General features: G+C 29.4%; 1 protein-coding gene across 1 annotated transcript in view; it reads right to left on the bottom strand.

The window, feature by feature from the left end:
- Positions 1-11310: 11310 nt before the first annotated feature.
- LOC113387705 (PAX-interacting protein 1-like) overlaps positions 11311-16958 on the bottom strand; it is a 41280-nt gene continuing 35632 nt past the window's right edge. Inside the window, exons 7-8 of the mRNA XM_026625071.1 lie at positions 13478-13718; positions 11311-11589 (exon numbers count right to left, since the gene is read on the bottom strand). Of these exons, the coding sequence (XP_026480856.1) occupies positions 11498-11589; positions 13478-13718 (333 nt within the window). The 3' untranslated portion in view covers positions 11311-11497. The remainder of the gene's footprint in view (positions 11590-13477; positions 13719-16958) is intronic.

The following is a 16958-nucleotide window of genomic DNA, read 5'->3' as shown; positions in this document are numbered from 1 at the left end:
ATTACATTTTTCATCTCGCAAACGCGCAACGTTTTTCATTAATTTTCATTAGTTTTTATAACTATTTCAAGGGAATCGTTTTAAGTATCAACTCTATCATCATATAAAGTTTCTATCAAAAAATCATATAAAGTTTCTCTATCATCATATAAAGTTTCTATTTTATCAATATTCCGTAAGAGCAAACTCCAGGTTCTCCTTGTTAGTAATATATCATGGCATCATGTGGTTAGTATGTACTAAATAAAGGCCAATTTAATTTAAAACCGATAAAAAAGATATTACCTATTTATAGTGAAAAGTTATATCTGATAATATGCATTTTACGAAAACTATTAATATAAAGACGTTGTCAAACTTTGTTAAAGCAAATATTCGAAATCATGCTTTCAGACATCACAATATAGAACTAATTCAATATATATGAAAATTGTAAAAAAATAAAAATTTAAATAATGAGAGTTTGAATATAAATAGGAATTCTAATAATATTTTATTTTATTTTATATTTCTTACTTACGCAATTCGAGCCTAAAGTTCCAAAAGTTAGCGTAAACCAAAAAATTAAAAGGAGTAAATAAATAAAGAATTCCTTCGCCTAGGAACTCATATATTGATTTCCACGATTCCTTTCCTCGTCTTACTATTTGTTGCTGTTTTATAAAATCAAAAATTATTTGACTGAAATAAACATTTCTCTATATTATACATACCGAACTGTGTTTTCGCGGTCTAGTAAAATCGCGTCGGCCTAATCTACCGTGGAAAATCCAATATTTTCTGTGCATATTGCGAATTTTATATTACCGTTATTATAAAAATTAGTTGTCAATTGTGACATTTGTCAAAATTAGGCAAATTAGTGGCACAAATGAAGTAGACTCATTATTACAAACTGATTTTAGCATTTGAATTAAAAATCCTAACGTTTGTAGTCATATAATTTATTATCCATCTTTCGTGTTCATAAAGTCTAGTAAAGTATGTTGCAACTGAAATTGATTGACATCGTCAAATTGATTTACTTTAATTGCATATCACAATCCAACGTGCTATCAACTCATATAATTTTTGAGAAGTTACTATAAATTTTATTTTATTTATTAACATATCACATAGGAAAAAAATTGGTAAAGAAAACTTTTAGAGAATGTCTACTTTTCAGAAGTTTTAGTCCTAATTTTAAGTTTTCAGATCTGGTTCCAAATTTCTAGATGTTACAACAGGTTCTAACATTTAGATCTGGTTCTAACTTTTACTCCTGGTTCTAACTTTTACTCCTGGTTCTAACTTTTACTCCTGGTTCTAACTTTAGACCTGGTTCTAACTTTAAGATCTGGTTCTAAATTTTAGAATCAGATCTAAAATTTAGAAAGATATTATTAGTATATAATTGACCAATATATTATTATAGTAATCGCAAAAATTTCTAAAATGAAATTTTCTGCATATTCTACGTTTCAGAGGTTTCTGAACATTTTTAAAAAAATATATGTATGTGTGTTTTCATCCACAACCTATTTTTCATCCACCATTTAGGTTGTACGGATCAACCAATTCGAATGATTTAAAAACATTTGATTTGTATCGATTGGGAGACATGCTGATTAGGTTTTGGCAAAGGCAGGTCCAACCGTTTTGAAGATACGGAGCAAAAAATGCAAAAAATCGATCAAAATTATTCAATACATACGGTAACGGTTCAAATCCCGTCAGCGTGTATTTATTTACTTTTTTTGTTCCTTTTTGTTTTTGTATAATTGAATATTACAATTGTTATTACAAAGAAATATTCATAATTATTAGCTTATTGCGTATATTTTTCGAACAAAAATTGATATTCGAGGCAAATCAATAGTAAATATATGAGATAAGGTACTTTAATGCATGGTAAAATGTGATATAAGGTCCTTTTATTATTAAAATATGTTCGCTCGATTAGATTTGACTCAAATATATTTTATTTAAACATATGTAACGTCGTCGCGGTCTGATTTATAAGATCTTTTATTTTGTTTATAATATACGAATGCGGAATGATGCAAGTGCAAGTATTTGTGATATCTATTTATGATTGATTTTTGTTAATTGATTATAATCAATCAAACTAAAATATATTTTTCAGCAATTTGCTTTAAGACACGATGCCATGCGCCGTTTATGATATATGAATAATACACGTTATAGTATTTATAATATCTAATCATTGATTACTTTTTGTTGAATGATTATTTTGATTCTTTGAAAGTTAATTACGGGTACAGCAATTTGCCTTAAAACACGATGTCATGTACCACTAGCTTTTAGGTACGTTGTTTCTATTTTTATATTACCCGCGTAATATTGATACGCGTTGCCAACATAAGATCAACTGTCAGCGCTGTCAAAGTAAAACAAATGCAACCAACTATCGAAACAAGTTTGACGGCCACGATTCTGTAAGTCAAATCGTGTTAAATTATAAAATTCTGTATTATTTAATTTTAGTAGTTTTGTATAAAAATGAAGCAGCAGGTCATGCATTAAACGCGTTATGTTATTCTAAAATCAAACGTTCAACATGTACTGTTTGCAATGGCTAATTCCAGTCTTGCTCATACCGAAGCCCGTCAATCCAGCCTTGATTCATAGCCATGTTATGTTCATGGTTTTGTATTTGATAGGATTCTTTCTAGAACGAAAGCCATGCACCATCTGCAGTGTTATATTTCTGGTTGCTCTATTTCTAATTTGCTACAGTGGAATGGGAAATTGTCTATTTTGGGCAAATGACTGTGAAAACACATATGAATTGTGTGAACATGGATGATTGCCACTTCTTCAAACTACCATATCCACATGAAAATTAAATGTGTGTAATATCAAGAATAATGGATAAGACCTTTTACTATGTGACATCAGTTTGCCTTATATATATCAAGACTTTATGTGGATTACAAAGAAACTTTACCAAAGTGTATATCTGATATTGTTAAATCTTTAATATTATTTCACTGTGATGAAAAGCTATTTTAGCAGTTTAAGTAAGAGATCATGTTAATACATAGTTAATAGCTGTATGATGTTTATTTTGTAAATACATTATGTAAAGTACAAAATTTAACGTTGCATTTTTATTATCGGTTAAAATCTATATGCGCATGCTGTACCTTGTATATTAATCATTGTTACACTTGCAAAAACCAATTTCTCTATTATCGTTACTAAGAAATGTTTGAGCTATGCAGATCTTCACTTGAAAATGTAATGCTTGAGTATTTATAAACATAAATATGCTTGTTATATTAATCATTAATATATTCATTATAATGCATTCGCACTTCTTTGTTCGCCTTACATAAAAATCTTTGCAGATTTCATATTTGAAAAGTAAAATTATTATTAAATGAGTAAAATGTAAATATATATATGACATCAAATATAGTTTCATCAAAAATGTATAAATTATATGCTCAAACTTCTGCAATTTATGTACATATTCATGCTTAAGTTAAAACTACATATTTTCAACAGTTAACTTTAATGATTTTGTATTACAAGTTGAAATGATAACAATTATGTAACTAAATATCATAATATTGAACTTTAATTTCTGTTGCTTTTTGAACAGCATCATATTTGATTTTATACATTTGTAATAATAAAACATAGAATATGTCAAGTTATCTACAATAATGAATGAGGTAACAATTCCAAATTATATAAAATACTTATATTTATACTCATATTTATCTATTCGCTAATGTATTGAGTAAAGAAAAAACTGCATAATTTTCATGGGTTCTCGATACATCTTGAGCTGTTTTTCCAGCAGCGTTGACAGCATTTACATCAGCACCCAGTTCTACTAAACGTTCTGCCATTTTCACATCACCCGTCATAGCTGTTATATGAAGAACAGATCTTTGGCCAATTGGATCACGGACTTTGATATCAGCACCTCCTTTAAAATTTATCATATATACCAACTTATAATGCAAGTTAATTGTAAAAGAAATTTATGGAGTAAATTATTAACTTGAAGTATTTCTTAAGAAAGACAAACGTTTTTCCAAACTTGGTCTATCGAATGTAACTACTTTTTTGTATAATTGTGTCTTTATATAATAGCAGATAGTAAAATATAGCAAAAGACCAAGCAAAGTGACTTATTCTAAATTAAGTACTTATTATCAAACATAATGAAGAATCAATAAGGCCTCTTTGCAACGATCAGGAATTACAACTACCGCCAAAGTTTAAGAATTGATGGTTTAAATGTAGTTTAAACACTTTTTGATACTTAATTATCTACATATATAACTTAATTAATTAAAAAAAATTATTCCCGTATTTTGTTCAAAGTAAATCAAATTTTTCATTAGATATTGTACACAAAGACTACAAATATAAGAAATTCGAAAGGTAATATACGTATAATACGTGTAATATAGGCAATATATAATAATAATAATTTTACTTTAACTTTAAATAGCATTTTGATTGATTTTAGATAAAGCTAAATTAATTGATGATTACTTTTATGAGATATAATTTTTTTTTCATAAATTTGAATTAATTTATTCATAAATTTGAATTAATTATTGGTACCGCCGGTGAAAAGGGGTTGCGAGACAACTTCAATTGGTTGACAAAAATTTGACACATTTGGTTTATTTTGTAATTGTTGTTTGTCTCAGTGTATTTTTAGTGTGTCAGTTGTTGTTTATTAACTGTTTTATAAGTGTGTGATAGTGAAAATTGACCGAAATTTTAAAACTCTAAGGTAAGTACATACGTATATTTATAACATACTAGCAAATTTAAATTCTAGTAATACTTGCCTTCTACTAACATTTCAACGATTCTAATTTGATTCGGTTGATTAGAATTTAGTACAGCTTCGAGTAAAATTCCCATGCTATCCGAACCTCTTGCGTTCGCATCAGCTCCTTTAAATATAATTATTAATATAGTATAATAACTAGTGGTGTATGGCATCGTGCCTTAAGGCTAATTCTGGAACTTCCCGTACCAAGAGAATAATTTTTTTTTTACAAAAGAATAATTTTTTTTAAAGAGGAATTTTAAATTAAAAAAAATAGATTTTTTTGGAAAAAAACTTTTGAAAAAAATGATTTTTTTTTAATATTTTGGAAATTTTAAGCTTTTTTTCCAAAGCAATCGCACTGCTTTAGCTACGTAGAAACGAATTATCGAAGCGCGTAAGCGCCGCGTTGCCGTCTAACGGACAAATAATGTTACGGAACCTATAGAAATGTAAACGAAATTAATACACATTATTAAAATCTCTATAAAATATCTGATAATTTGATGTGCATATGTCTAATGATTATTGTTGACCTTTTTATATATTAAAATTTTATAACATGAGATTTTATTTATTTACTACTGAATACTATCAAAAGACAACCAACGGTCGCCCTTCCTAATTATGATATTACAGCTATGCCCGAAATGGCTATTTTATCATGAAAACATATTAGGTCTATATTTCCAAGTGAGAACCCATATCACTATGCTTGATATCAGAGTATCCGAGCTTATAATTTATAACAACCACTTATAACGATTATAAAAGATTAGTAAATGCATAAAGTTTCGAAAAAATATTTTAAATTAAAATTTTTTTAGCCGTGTAGCTATAAAATATAGGCCAGTCATAGTTTTCCTACTACAAATCACTTAAGAAGTTTATTTGATATTCCAGTAAACCACAAAAGTTAAAATAACGTAGCACAAAATAAACGTCGTTACGTTGTTAATGGTTACGTTTATTTTACGTTTAGTTGTAACCTTTAATCGGCTTGATCGTAGATACTTCGGTTTTGTTTGTTACGTGACGAAGTGAATATTTACTTCAACAATTATAGCTTGCAAGTTGTAATGCTACTGGAAATGGTTGAAAGCATGAACATAAAATGAATAGAAATAATTGTAAGCTGTTGAAGTCCAAAATAACACAATTAATTTAATTAAAATGATGCAAAACCGCGCAAATTATGAACAAATACTCTTATGCAACTAAAATTTTAATTGTCACTAATTTGCGTTTGTTATTTATAACGATCCAACATTTTATCAACGATAACTTTATCAACGATAAGAACTAAGTACGTATTTTTTAAGCCATTTTTCTGTTGGGCATCTTAATCTAGTGTGGGCAACCTAAATGGTCATTTACTCTCTTTGTATGTGTAAACTGAACATATTTCTTAATCTAACAGTAATGAAATATGTCCACGAAAGACGATTTTTACTTGAGATTATATTTTAAATCTAAAACCTCAAGTAAAAATTTGATATCATACTGCCTGATATCCAGCTAGCCGAATATAGGACGATTTCGGGAAATAGTTTACGTTCTAAACTGATACACCATAACGGATTTCAATAATGATCAGTAAGCAGATTTTCATACCACTTTTGAGAAGCAATCTTGAAATTTTAGGATTTGGCCTCGTCACAATGGCGTAGTACAGAGGCACGTCACCAAAAGCATCTCTGGCATTTATATCTGCGCCATATCGCAAAAGTAACTGCACTATATTTTCATGACCCCTGAAAACTGCTACATGCAGTGGCGTGCGTCCCATTTGATCTCCTTTGTCTATTTTAACTCCATGTCTGGAAGAAATAATTATGTCAATTGGTTCCAGTTTCTATTCTTTTTAAGTAATGGGTTTGCCATCTAACATTTTTTGCAGTCAATGGCGATCGTTATCGGACCATGTTGAACGAAATTGGTTCACAAAAATTGAAGAGGAAGATATTGACAACTTTAGGATTCAACAGGATGACGCTATGTGCCATATAGCCGAAGCTACACTCAGCATTATAGCATTTTAAAATTTATTTGGCCGACCCTATAGTTATTATTTCGGTTATAGCTTTTATTACAATGATAGATTGTATTGAAAAAAAGAACCAATCAGTTATGCCCCGTTTTTTAAAAAATATTGAAGCTCAAATGCTATAGAAGACACGTTATCAACTTGATGAAGAAAGTTATAAGAAATATAATTGAAACCAGTAGAATTTTTTTCAATGTCTGCGCCGATTTCATTATGGAACGTCAGCAAAATTTGGTAGTACTTAGAATGTCTAAACCGATTGCCAATCCTGTAATTGGACATCCGGGTATGATGGTAAAATAAATAGTCAAATCATTTCTTACCGTAAAAGCAGAAGCAATATGGATTCATGTCCAACTTGAGCGGCTAAATAAAGCGCTGTGAGGCCGTAAGCAGTGCGACAGTTTACATCTAATTTTTGGCGCTTCAGTAATTCTTTTATTACTTCAACATCGCCTCGTTCGGCAGCTATGTGAAGAGATGTTACCTTAAAATATGAAAATACTTGTATCAGGAGTATTGTGCACTATGCTAGATATAAATGAAATTCTGGTAAGTTTATACGTGATGAAGAAATAGATCAAGTTTAGTTTCCAGTCCATCGCGAAATTTACAAAGAATTACTTACTTAAAATAAAATCAGCTTTAACTCCATGAGCTTTATAAAACTGGCATTGATTTTGTCATAACTATTCTATATATCTATAACTTTTAGGCACTTTACAAAGTAAAATCAAATTATTTTAGAAATAGGGACAATAGCAAGAGTGACTAGACCTGAATCAAATCTTGGGTTTAATCCCACTATGAGGAGCCTGATGTCAAGCAGTATTGACATCGGTTTTCACTTGGTATATGGATAGCAATATGTTTTCAAGTTCTAATCGAATTACAAAATTCTTTTAAGAAAGGCTAACAAGCACTACCTGGAGAGTTTTGGAATGTGGTGCTGGAGTCGAATGAAGATAGAGTGTACAGACAAGATAGCAAATGAAAAAGTCCCGAGAAGAGTGGGCAAAGAAAGGACTTTACTGAGCACGATCCTGAAATGAAAAAGAAATTGGATCGACTTGTTCTGCAAAAGAGTGCTTTCTAAGGTAAAATATAAGGACTGAAAGGAATTGGAAGAAGAAGAATGTCTATGATTGGCGGCTTACGTGAGAAGAGAAAATACAGAAAACTGAAATCCGAAGCGCAGGACCAGAAAGCATGGAAGCAGAAGTTTCGAAAAAAATGCATAAAAAGTGTAAAAAAGAGCGGGGGATGGTGGTAATGGAAATGATAGACGAGGAAGGAAAAAGAAATCATTGATTTGTGATGGCTTTCATACCATGGGCCTGCCATCGGGCGGACTATCATTTATTATTTATTATGCTGCCAAGTAAAAATAACTCTCATCTGGCATTACTGCATCAATAATTACTTGCCTTATTACACAAATAGCAATAATAAAATTTATCACGTAGAGATGATACAACTGTTTAGAGTTTCCATCTGTAGAACCGGCATAATATTAAGTCAAATCAGCACAACTGATAATTGGACTTTTAAGTTTTAATTACTCTTCAAAGCAGTTTGAAATGTATTTGAATCTCTTAGTTTATAAGCTACTACCCTTAATGCAGATCCAAACAAATTTCTTTAAATCTAGATAAATTTCTAGAGATCCAGACTAGTATCTTTAAAACTAGACCAATTCTAGAGATCCAGACAAATTTTTTTAAATCTAGACAAGTTTTTAGAGATCCAGACAAATTTCTTTAAATCTAAACAAGTTTCTAGAGATTCAGACAAATTTCTAGAGATCCAGACAAATTTCTAGAGATCCAGACAAATTTCTAGAGATCCAGACAAATTTCTAGAGATCCAGACAAATTTCTAGAGATCCAGACAAATTTCTTCAAATCTATACAGATTTCTAGAGATCCAGACAAATTTCTTTAAATCTAGATAAATTTCTGGAGATCCAGACAAATTTCTACAGATTCAGACATATTTCTAGAGATTCAGACATATTTCTAGAGATTCAGACATATTTCTAGAGATTCAGACATATTTCTAGAGATTCAGACATATTTCTAGAGATTCAGACATATTTCTAGAGATTCAGACATATTTCTAGAGATACAAATTTCTTTAAATCTAGACAAATTTCTAGAGATCCAGACGAATTTCTATAAACACTGACCAATTTTAACAGATCCTGATAGATTTCTAATTAGGAAAGTATTATCAATTTTTGTCATTTAAATGAAAATTATTAGGTCTATTGATTTCAAATAATACATTCTTATTTTTATTCTTATTATTTTTTAATAAATTCAAATATTAATTAATACCTTGTCATCTTTGGAAACATTAACATTAGCCCCATGTGCTAAACATTTCTTCATCATTTCAATATCGGATTGCTCCACAGCTTGCAGCAATGCCTCATCTACAGGTCTCAAATCTTGCTGCATTTTCCCATGCTGCTGCTTCATAAGCGACGACGAAGTCTGTTGCGAAACCAGTTTTTTCTTGCTCATGGTAATATAAATAAATGCAGAAATTTTGTAAATAGTAGCAAAGATAATTTAACTAAAAAAGATTGATTTTGATAAACTTAGCGTCATAGAATTTCAAACATATTTTTTCAAACGTCAGCAACGTTACGCGGTTATCGTATGTCGAGCATGGTCAGCTTTTAAACGGTATATGAATTCTTAATAATACTTGCACTTGGATCAGAGAATTGTTTTAAAAACAATATATTGAATGACATAACTTTAGAAATTAATTAACTGAAAATATTATTAGTTACTATTTCTACAATTGTGAATATAATATAAACGGGTTTGATAAATATTTTTATTTTATATTAAAATATTTTGATACTGTATCGTTTACGGATATTGTTTTAGAGTTCTATAAATGTCAATGCACTCAATGTTTTGTTTAATTTTGAAACTCGATTCAAATTAACATATTATTAGGAAAACTTTGACTTTATTTTAAAAGCGAGGTTTGGATGTCCACATTTTTATATGTATAAACACTAGGGTTTATACAAAAACCGATATTTCAGAAAACCGGTTTTCGAATTTTAATTTTACTAAAAAACAGGTTTCAGCCGGTTTTCGAATATTATATAAAAAAATTTTTGCTCGACTGTTCTGTAATTTATCCGCAAATTTAGTGCGATTTAGAGCAGTATTTGTTTGAAGTTATTGTTCAATTTTATGGATAGTAAACAAAATTATTTTAATTTTAATTAGTAGAACTAAAAATAATAGTTTACCTTGATTAAATATCTTTGAAAATAATTATTCGTTATTCATGCATCATTTTCACATATAAGAATGAAAATATTTTTATGATGGTGAAAGGAAAGTTTTCGAATAAATAAAAATATTACATTTTCAAAAAAAAACATTCATTAAATTAAAAAAAAATTAGATACACGTTGATACATTCTTGTTAATATCAATTTTACTTTTAAAAACAACTAAGCTAACAAAGGCTCGGGTATTTTCTATTTCGAGCAATTTTAATTAAATAATTTTAAACATTCTAAATATTTTCTTGTTTAATAAAATATGATTTAAAATATGAAAAAAACTGAAAACGTCTATCGAATTGTTACTTAGACGTGTCCTTTGTTTACTCACAAAATTTCCTGAAACAGAAAATACTCTCATACCTGCGACCGAATTAAGCTTAATTGTTTTTAAAGCTTGATATAATAATTCAAAGTTTTTTGTTCTTTTATTTGTCGCTTCTAGGACTAAACTCTTTTTTTAAGCTTGAGTAGAGGAAGTTACTTCTTCAAGAAGAAGTCACATAGATTTAAATTAGTATATACACTGGTATAAAAATCTAAATTAATATATACAAATTACAAAACCTTTCTGGGAACCATTGAAGTCAAAACGCTTTCATCTATCTTTTATATTTGGCTATATTTGTCATTTTCCATTTATCCAGTGAAAACCGACTTTTTTCACTAAAAAACCGGTTTTCGAATTCCATAATTTTCGCCAGAAACCGGTTTTTGAAAGCCGACAAACCCTAATAAACACCATTTAAATTTTTCAAAAATTTTGTTTTATTATTAATAATAAAATATACACAATTTTTAGTTCATTTAAAAATCTATCACAAGACATGGGAATGATATTGTCAAAATTAGTACTCCAATTTTAATTGGTAAATGTTAATCACAGAGATAGATTACAATAGATCAATATATAAAAATTTAACAATATGATATTTAATATGTTCCTTATTGAATAAACAATCTTTGAACTTTTTAAATTAATAACAGTCGTGCAGATATTCCAAATCTACATTTCAAGTTCAAAACAATCAATTTTTTTTTATTAAACATCGTAGAGAAATATCATATAAATATTTAAGTACGTGTAACAGTTTTAAAAGAACATATATACAAGACTTTGATCTAAACTTTTCGTCATTCTTTAATAAAAATCTCTAATTTTATTTATACAATTAATAACTGCATTAGTTTAAAATTAAAGAAATAAACATGTTGTTAATATCCGAATATGTTTTAACAAAATATTTTTTATTGAATTAAAAATTATTTCCGTTTAGCGGTGATTTTATCAATGCTTTCGTAAATAATTTCTTGGGGTTTTTGTTTAACATTCGCAGTTGCAGGCGCATCTCTTGACGCGTTTTTCGCGGCGAAGGGGATTCTCCTTGATGCTGCGCACAGATCTTGGTTGGACGACTAAAAAATAGAACATGGGTAAATAATCATATCAAGAAATAAATATTAATCTACAAAAAATGCCGTAAATTATGGATGTACAAAATAATTATTATTATGGTAATAAATCAAATTAATGGTTTAGAAAAATGGGTAACTATTGGTTATTGCTGATCTGATAGTAAACAGTGGGACAAAATTGGAAGAATTAGGTTAATTTAGGTAGACTTTGTGAAAAGGAAAATAAAAAAAATGTATCAATTTAATAAAGTGGAATTAGAGGAACAAAAAGTGAGTAATTATAAACCTGAATATGTAAATGCAAAACAAAAAATTCTACTTAAACATTTTTGTTTTGTTTTTCAAGACAGAATTGTGCCTTTGATGTTAGCACCTTGTATATGTGACGCTTATTTTTTAACTTCCTGAAGGAGAAGTTTGCGCTAAAATATCAGATTTGTTAACTTTATATGTATTTTCTCGATGTTTCAATTCTTTACAATTATTCTGAAACGATTGGGACCAAATTTGAGCTGGTTGAAAGTGGCATTTTGTCTCAAGGCATGTTGAATGAACTTCTCGAAATGTGTAATAATTAATTTAATCAACCGAAATTGAGATTTAGATATTTAGATAAAATTTTTAACTGCACGATTATATATATCGATGTACGTAGTCCTTAATATTATTTAGTTATTCAATTAATGGTAACATTTTTTACGCAACCTGAAAAGTTTTGTATACTGCTCATTAAGTAAAACACAAATATGAAGAATCTATTCGGATATTCATTAGGTAATTTTTGTGAAAAATGCACAAATCCTATTTATACCCATATTAAATAATATTAAGTACTACGTACATGATATATGTAATCGTGCCAGTATTTCCTTATAGCAGTTGCTTAATATTTAAAAACACAATTTATTAAGTTTCTTAAAAAATGTTTCGACATTTTTAATGAAATTTAAAATGGCGAAAAAGTTCATTCTCTAACAATAAGTCTAAACCAAGGATGAGCAACCCGCGGCCCGTCTGATGTTTTTCTGCGGCCTGCCAAGCATTTCCCAACTACTGATTATTTTTCTAGATATTTTATCAAATACGATGTACAGGCTAATTTTGTAAGATTCTTAAGTTTATGAAAAAACTTTAATATCATTCAAAAAATGTTTTTATGTTTTTGAGAGAACACTGGAAATTTTTTCAGAGTTATTGATATCTCATTCGATTCGCTTAGCATAGCATAACATGATTTAAAAATGATAGTATAGTATTTTAGCGTTGCAGTGGTTAAATTATCAATGTAATTTGTGTTAGCTGACCTTTTTATTTATATACCACATTCATTCATAATTAGTTAGTTATTTTTTATACTAATAATTTTCTAGAAATAATTCTAGAATTGCGGGTTCAGCTAGTATATATATATATATATATATATATATATATATAATATGTATGTATGTATGTATATAAATTACGTGCCCGCCCTAAGATTTTACAAATTAAATTGGCCCGTGGGTCGAAAAGGTTGCTCGACCTTTCTCTAAACAGTCCTACAAAAATTGATTGAAATACATAAATTCATTAAACTTCGGAATAATAGGATGCAATTTTAGACATACAATTGCGATTAATACAACTGCAACAATTGCTACAATTAATACAATTGGAAATATTATAAATGTGTTTGAAAGATATGAACTAAAAATCGCAATGTTTTGATTTTAGCGAGAGCTGAAACGAGTTATTTTCAAAATAAACAGTTCAAATCTGTATCTAAATAGCTAAATCCCAATTTCGATTGATTGAGTCAATTATCTCTAAAATCATTCAACTTGCTCTCTGGCAAAATGCCACTTACACCTAATTTCAATTTAACTACCTCCATCCCTTATCTACTTACAATGTGGGCGTTCGGACTCCAAGTTTTCTGGTGGTGCCTGTTGTACCATGGGCATGGGAATACGTACGGCCTGAATGGGCAAGTTACGCGCGAAGGCGGCCACTTGTTGAGCGTGCATCACATGTTCGGGCATGGCGTTGATTTCTTCGGCGATTTCTTCATCTTCTTGGCTGTCTTCATCGCTTTGACTGCCGCTTGCGTTGCTGCTGCTGGAGTCCACTTGGGATTGCGATTCTTGGGACTGATAAAAAAAAATTGATTTATGAAATGAGAGTGAATTTACCTGAATTTATCTTCAAAATGCTAAAATCATTTTTAGTAAAACTGAGATTTCAAACATCAGTTATAAACAAAGCAAAAACTAGTTGGTTTGGTATTTAGCCTTGAGGCAAGTTACATGAACTTCCCGAAATGTGTAAATAATCGACTTAATCAAAAAAAAAGTGTAATTAATATACTTCATTAATCCTACTTTAAAAAAAAACGATAATAATTTTAGCAAACTTTGACTTTTTTTGGAATTTTTAAAATTAAACTACTTGTCGTTAGGCCGTAATATTACAGTAAGTTCTATAAGACCATGATGTATATCGCCAAAAAAATTTCCATGAAAATCGGCTTAAATTTTTTTTTTCAACAGTTAATTACAAGAAAACGGCTCGGTAGATTTTCACCTAAAATTAATCAGTATCATTCCCAAGTAATATCTTTCTAACAGTTTTTGATTTTTTAAAATCGGTTCGGTAGGATGAGCTTAAATGTCGACGAAAATTTAACACTTTTTTTCAACAGTTAATTACGAGAAAACGGCTCGGTAGATTTTCACCTAAAATTAATCAGTATCATTCCCAACTAATATCTTTCGAACAGTTTTTGATTTTTCAAAATCGGTTCGGTAGGATGAGCTTAAATGTCGACGAAAATTTAACACTTTTTTTCAACAGTTAATTACAAGAAAACGGCTCGGTAGATTTTCACCTTAAATTAATCAGTATCATTCCCAACTAATATCTTTCGAACAGTTTTTGATTTTTCAAAATCGGTTCGGTAGGATGAGCTTAATAGTCGACGAAAATTTAACACTTTTTTTCAACAGTTAATTACAAGAAAACGGCTCGGTAGATTTTCACCTAAAATTAATCAGTATCATTCCCAACTAATATCTTTCGAACAGTTTTTGATTTTTCAAAATCGGTTCGGTAGGATGAGCTTAATTGTCGACGAAAATTTAACACTTTTTTTCAACAGTTAATTACAAGAAAACGGCTCGGTAGATTTTCACCTAAAATTAATCAGTATCATTCCCAACTAATATCTTTCGAACAGTTTTTGATTTTTTAAAATCGGTTCGGTAGGATGAGCTTAATTGTCGACGAAAATTTAACACTTTTTTTCAACAGTCAATTACAAGAAAACGGCTTGGTAGATTTTCACCTAAAATTAATCAGTATCATTCCCAACTAATATCTTTCGAACAGTTTTTGATTTTTTAAAATCGTTCGGTAGGATGAGCTTAAATGTGGATGAAAAGTTTTTTTTCAAATTACAAAGAAACGGCTTGGCAGATCGTTGCACAAAACTGACAAACGATAGTCCTCACCGAAATACATCAAATGGCTTTTAAATTTCTAAAATCGGTTCAGGCGTTTTTGAGAAAACGTCGATCAAAAGTCTAATTTTGACAAATGCCAAAAAGACCATACTGATTTTTGCAAACTTTGACGAATTTTTAAAGCTGAACCAGTTGTCGTAGGGCCGTAATATTTTAGTATGATCTAGAAGACTATGGTATCTATCGTCAAAAAAATAATCATAAAAATCGTCGAAATTTTTTTTTTAAAAACTTTATTACAAGAAAACGGCCCGGCCGATCTCTACCAAAAACTAATCAGCACGATTCCCAACCAATATCTTTCGAACGGTTTTTGAATTTTCAAAATCGATTCAGAATTGCGGGCTAAAACGTAGACGAAAAATTTTTCACTTTTCTGCCATTTATAAAGAAACGGCTTGGCCGATCGTCGCACAAAACTGACAAACAATAGTTCTCGTCGAGATACATCGAATGGCTTTTAAATTTTTGAAATCGGTCCAGCCGTTTTCGAGAAAACGTCGATTTACGGCAAAAAATCTGTTCACATACACACACACACACACACACACACACACACACACACACACACACACACACACACATACTTTTTCCAAATTTGGTCTCATTCGATTCAGAATGGCTTGAAACGTCGAGAAAACATAAAATTAGCGAATCGGGTTTTTTGATGAAAACATAAACTTCTCCTTCGGGAAGTTAAAAAACGAAATCATAGAAGAAAAATAATTTGAGATTGACTCTAACATTAGTTTTATATATAACCCAACAGGTCGACACAAAAAGTTGTTGTCTGTATTGAGTGTGCGAAATATGTTTTCTTATGAAGTTTTTACCGAATCTAGAGACAAAATTCAGGGTTAAATGACAAAAAATGAAAAAAAAACAGGTAAACGACAAAATCTTCGATTTAGTAATTCTTCTCTAATATAATTGAAATCTCATAATTTGAGTCGTTTCCTTTCACCTCAAATGACTATTAAGTTTCAATAAAACAATCTTTTTTTTTGTATAATTCAGGAGTAATTTGCAAACATGTTTACTCCCCATTTTCCCTGAGTAATCTGCAAACATACTTGCAATTGAATATATGAAAATGTTATGTTTTCAAATTACTGCTGTAATCTAAAACTTACTATATTATTTAAGTGAATTAAGTCATTTAAGGTAAAAAGAGCCAGAAAGCGACAAAAATATAAGAATTTAATTCTCATGCAGGACAATTAAAAGATCGAAGTTTTTGCTGTATTTTTTTATTATTTTTTTCGACTTTTGCGATTTGACCACCAATTTTGACTTTATATTTGTGTTCAGTGGTGAAAAGTACATTGGAAAAAATATGCCGCACACCCAATATAGACAATATTTTTTATTTTGTGGACCTTTGAAATCATTGTACTGTTCTGTATAATTAATATCTTTATCATAAACTAGACTATGCGAAAATTGGCTAACTAGCCATAACAATATTGAAAGTGACCATGAAAATTACCAAAAAATCCTTAAATCGACTTCAATTTAATAGCATTTAATATTAATAACTTTTCATTCCTATTATAATAAGAATGAAAAGTTATTAACATTAAAAGCTATTAAATTAAAGTATTTTAAGAGTATATTAAAAATATATTATTATTTTAAATAAGCAATTAAAACTAACATCTATTTCTTATAACTTTATATGCTTATATTGAAATTTGTGCAGAGGTTCCAGTGAGATGATCCCCTTTGAGAAATGATCTAGTGTTAAATATATCTTTATCTCTCTACACTATTGGCTTTCCACTCTATTGACTGAATTTTGGTTTTATTATACCCAAAAAAATTAGAGGAACCAGAAACGAAAAATCAGTAATTATAAGATTAAATATG

Source organism: Ctenocephalides felis, unplaced genomic scaffold, assembly GCF_003426905.1.
Source record: "Ctenocephalides felis isolate EL2017-DRISC unplaced genomic scaffold, ASM342690v1 CF-g0.4_SCAFFOLD_03572, whole genome shotgun sequence".
Classification (NCBI taxonomy): Eukaryota; Metazoa; Arthropoda; class Insecta; order Siphonaptera; family Pulicidae; genus Ctenocephalides; species Ctenocephalides felis.
This window is presented reverse-complemented; position numbering and strand designations above follow the sequence as displayed.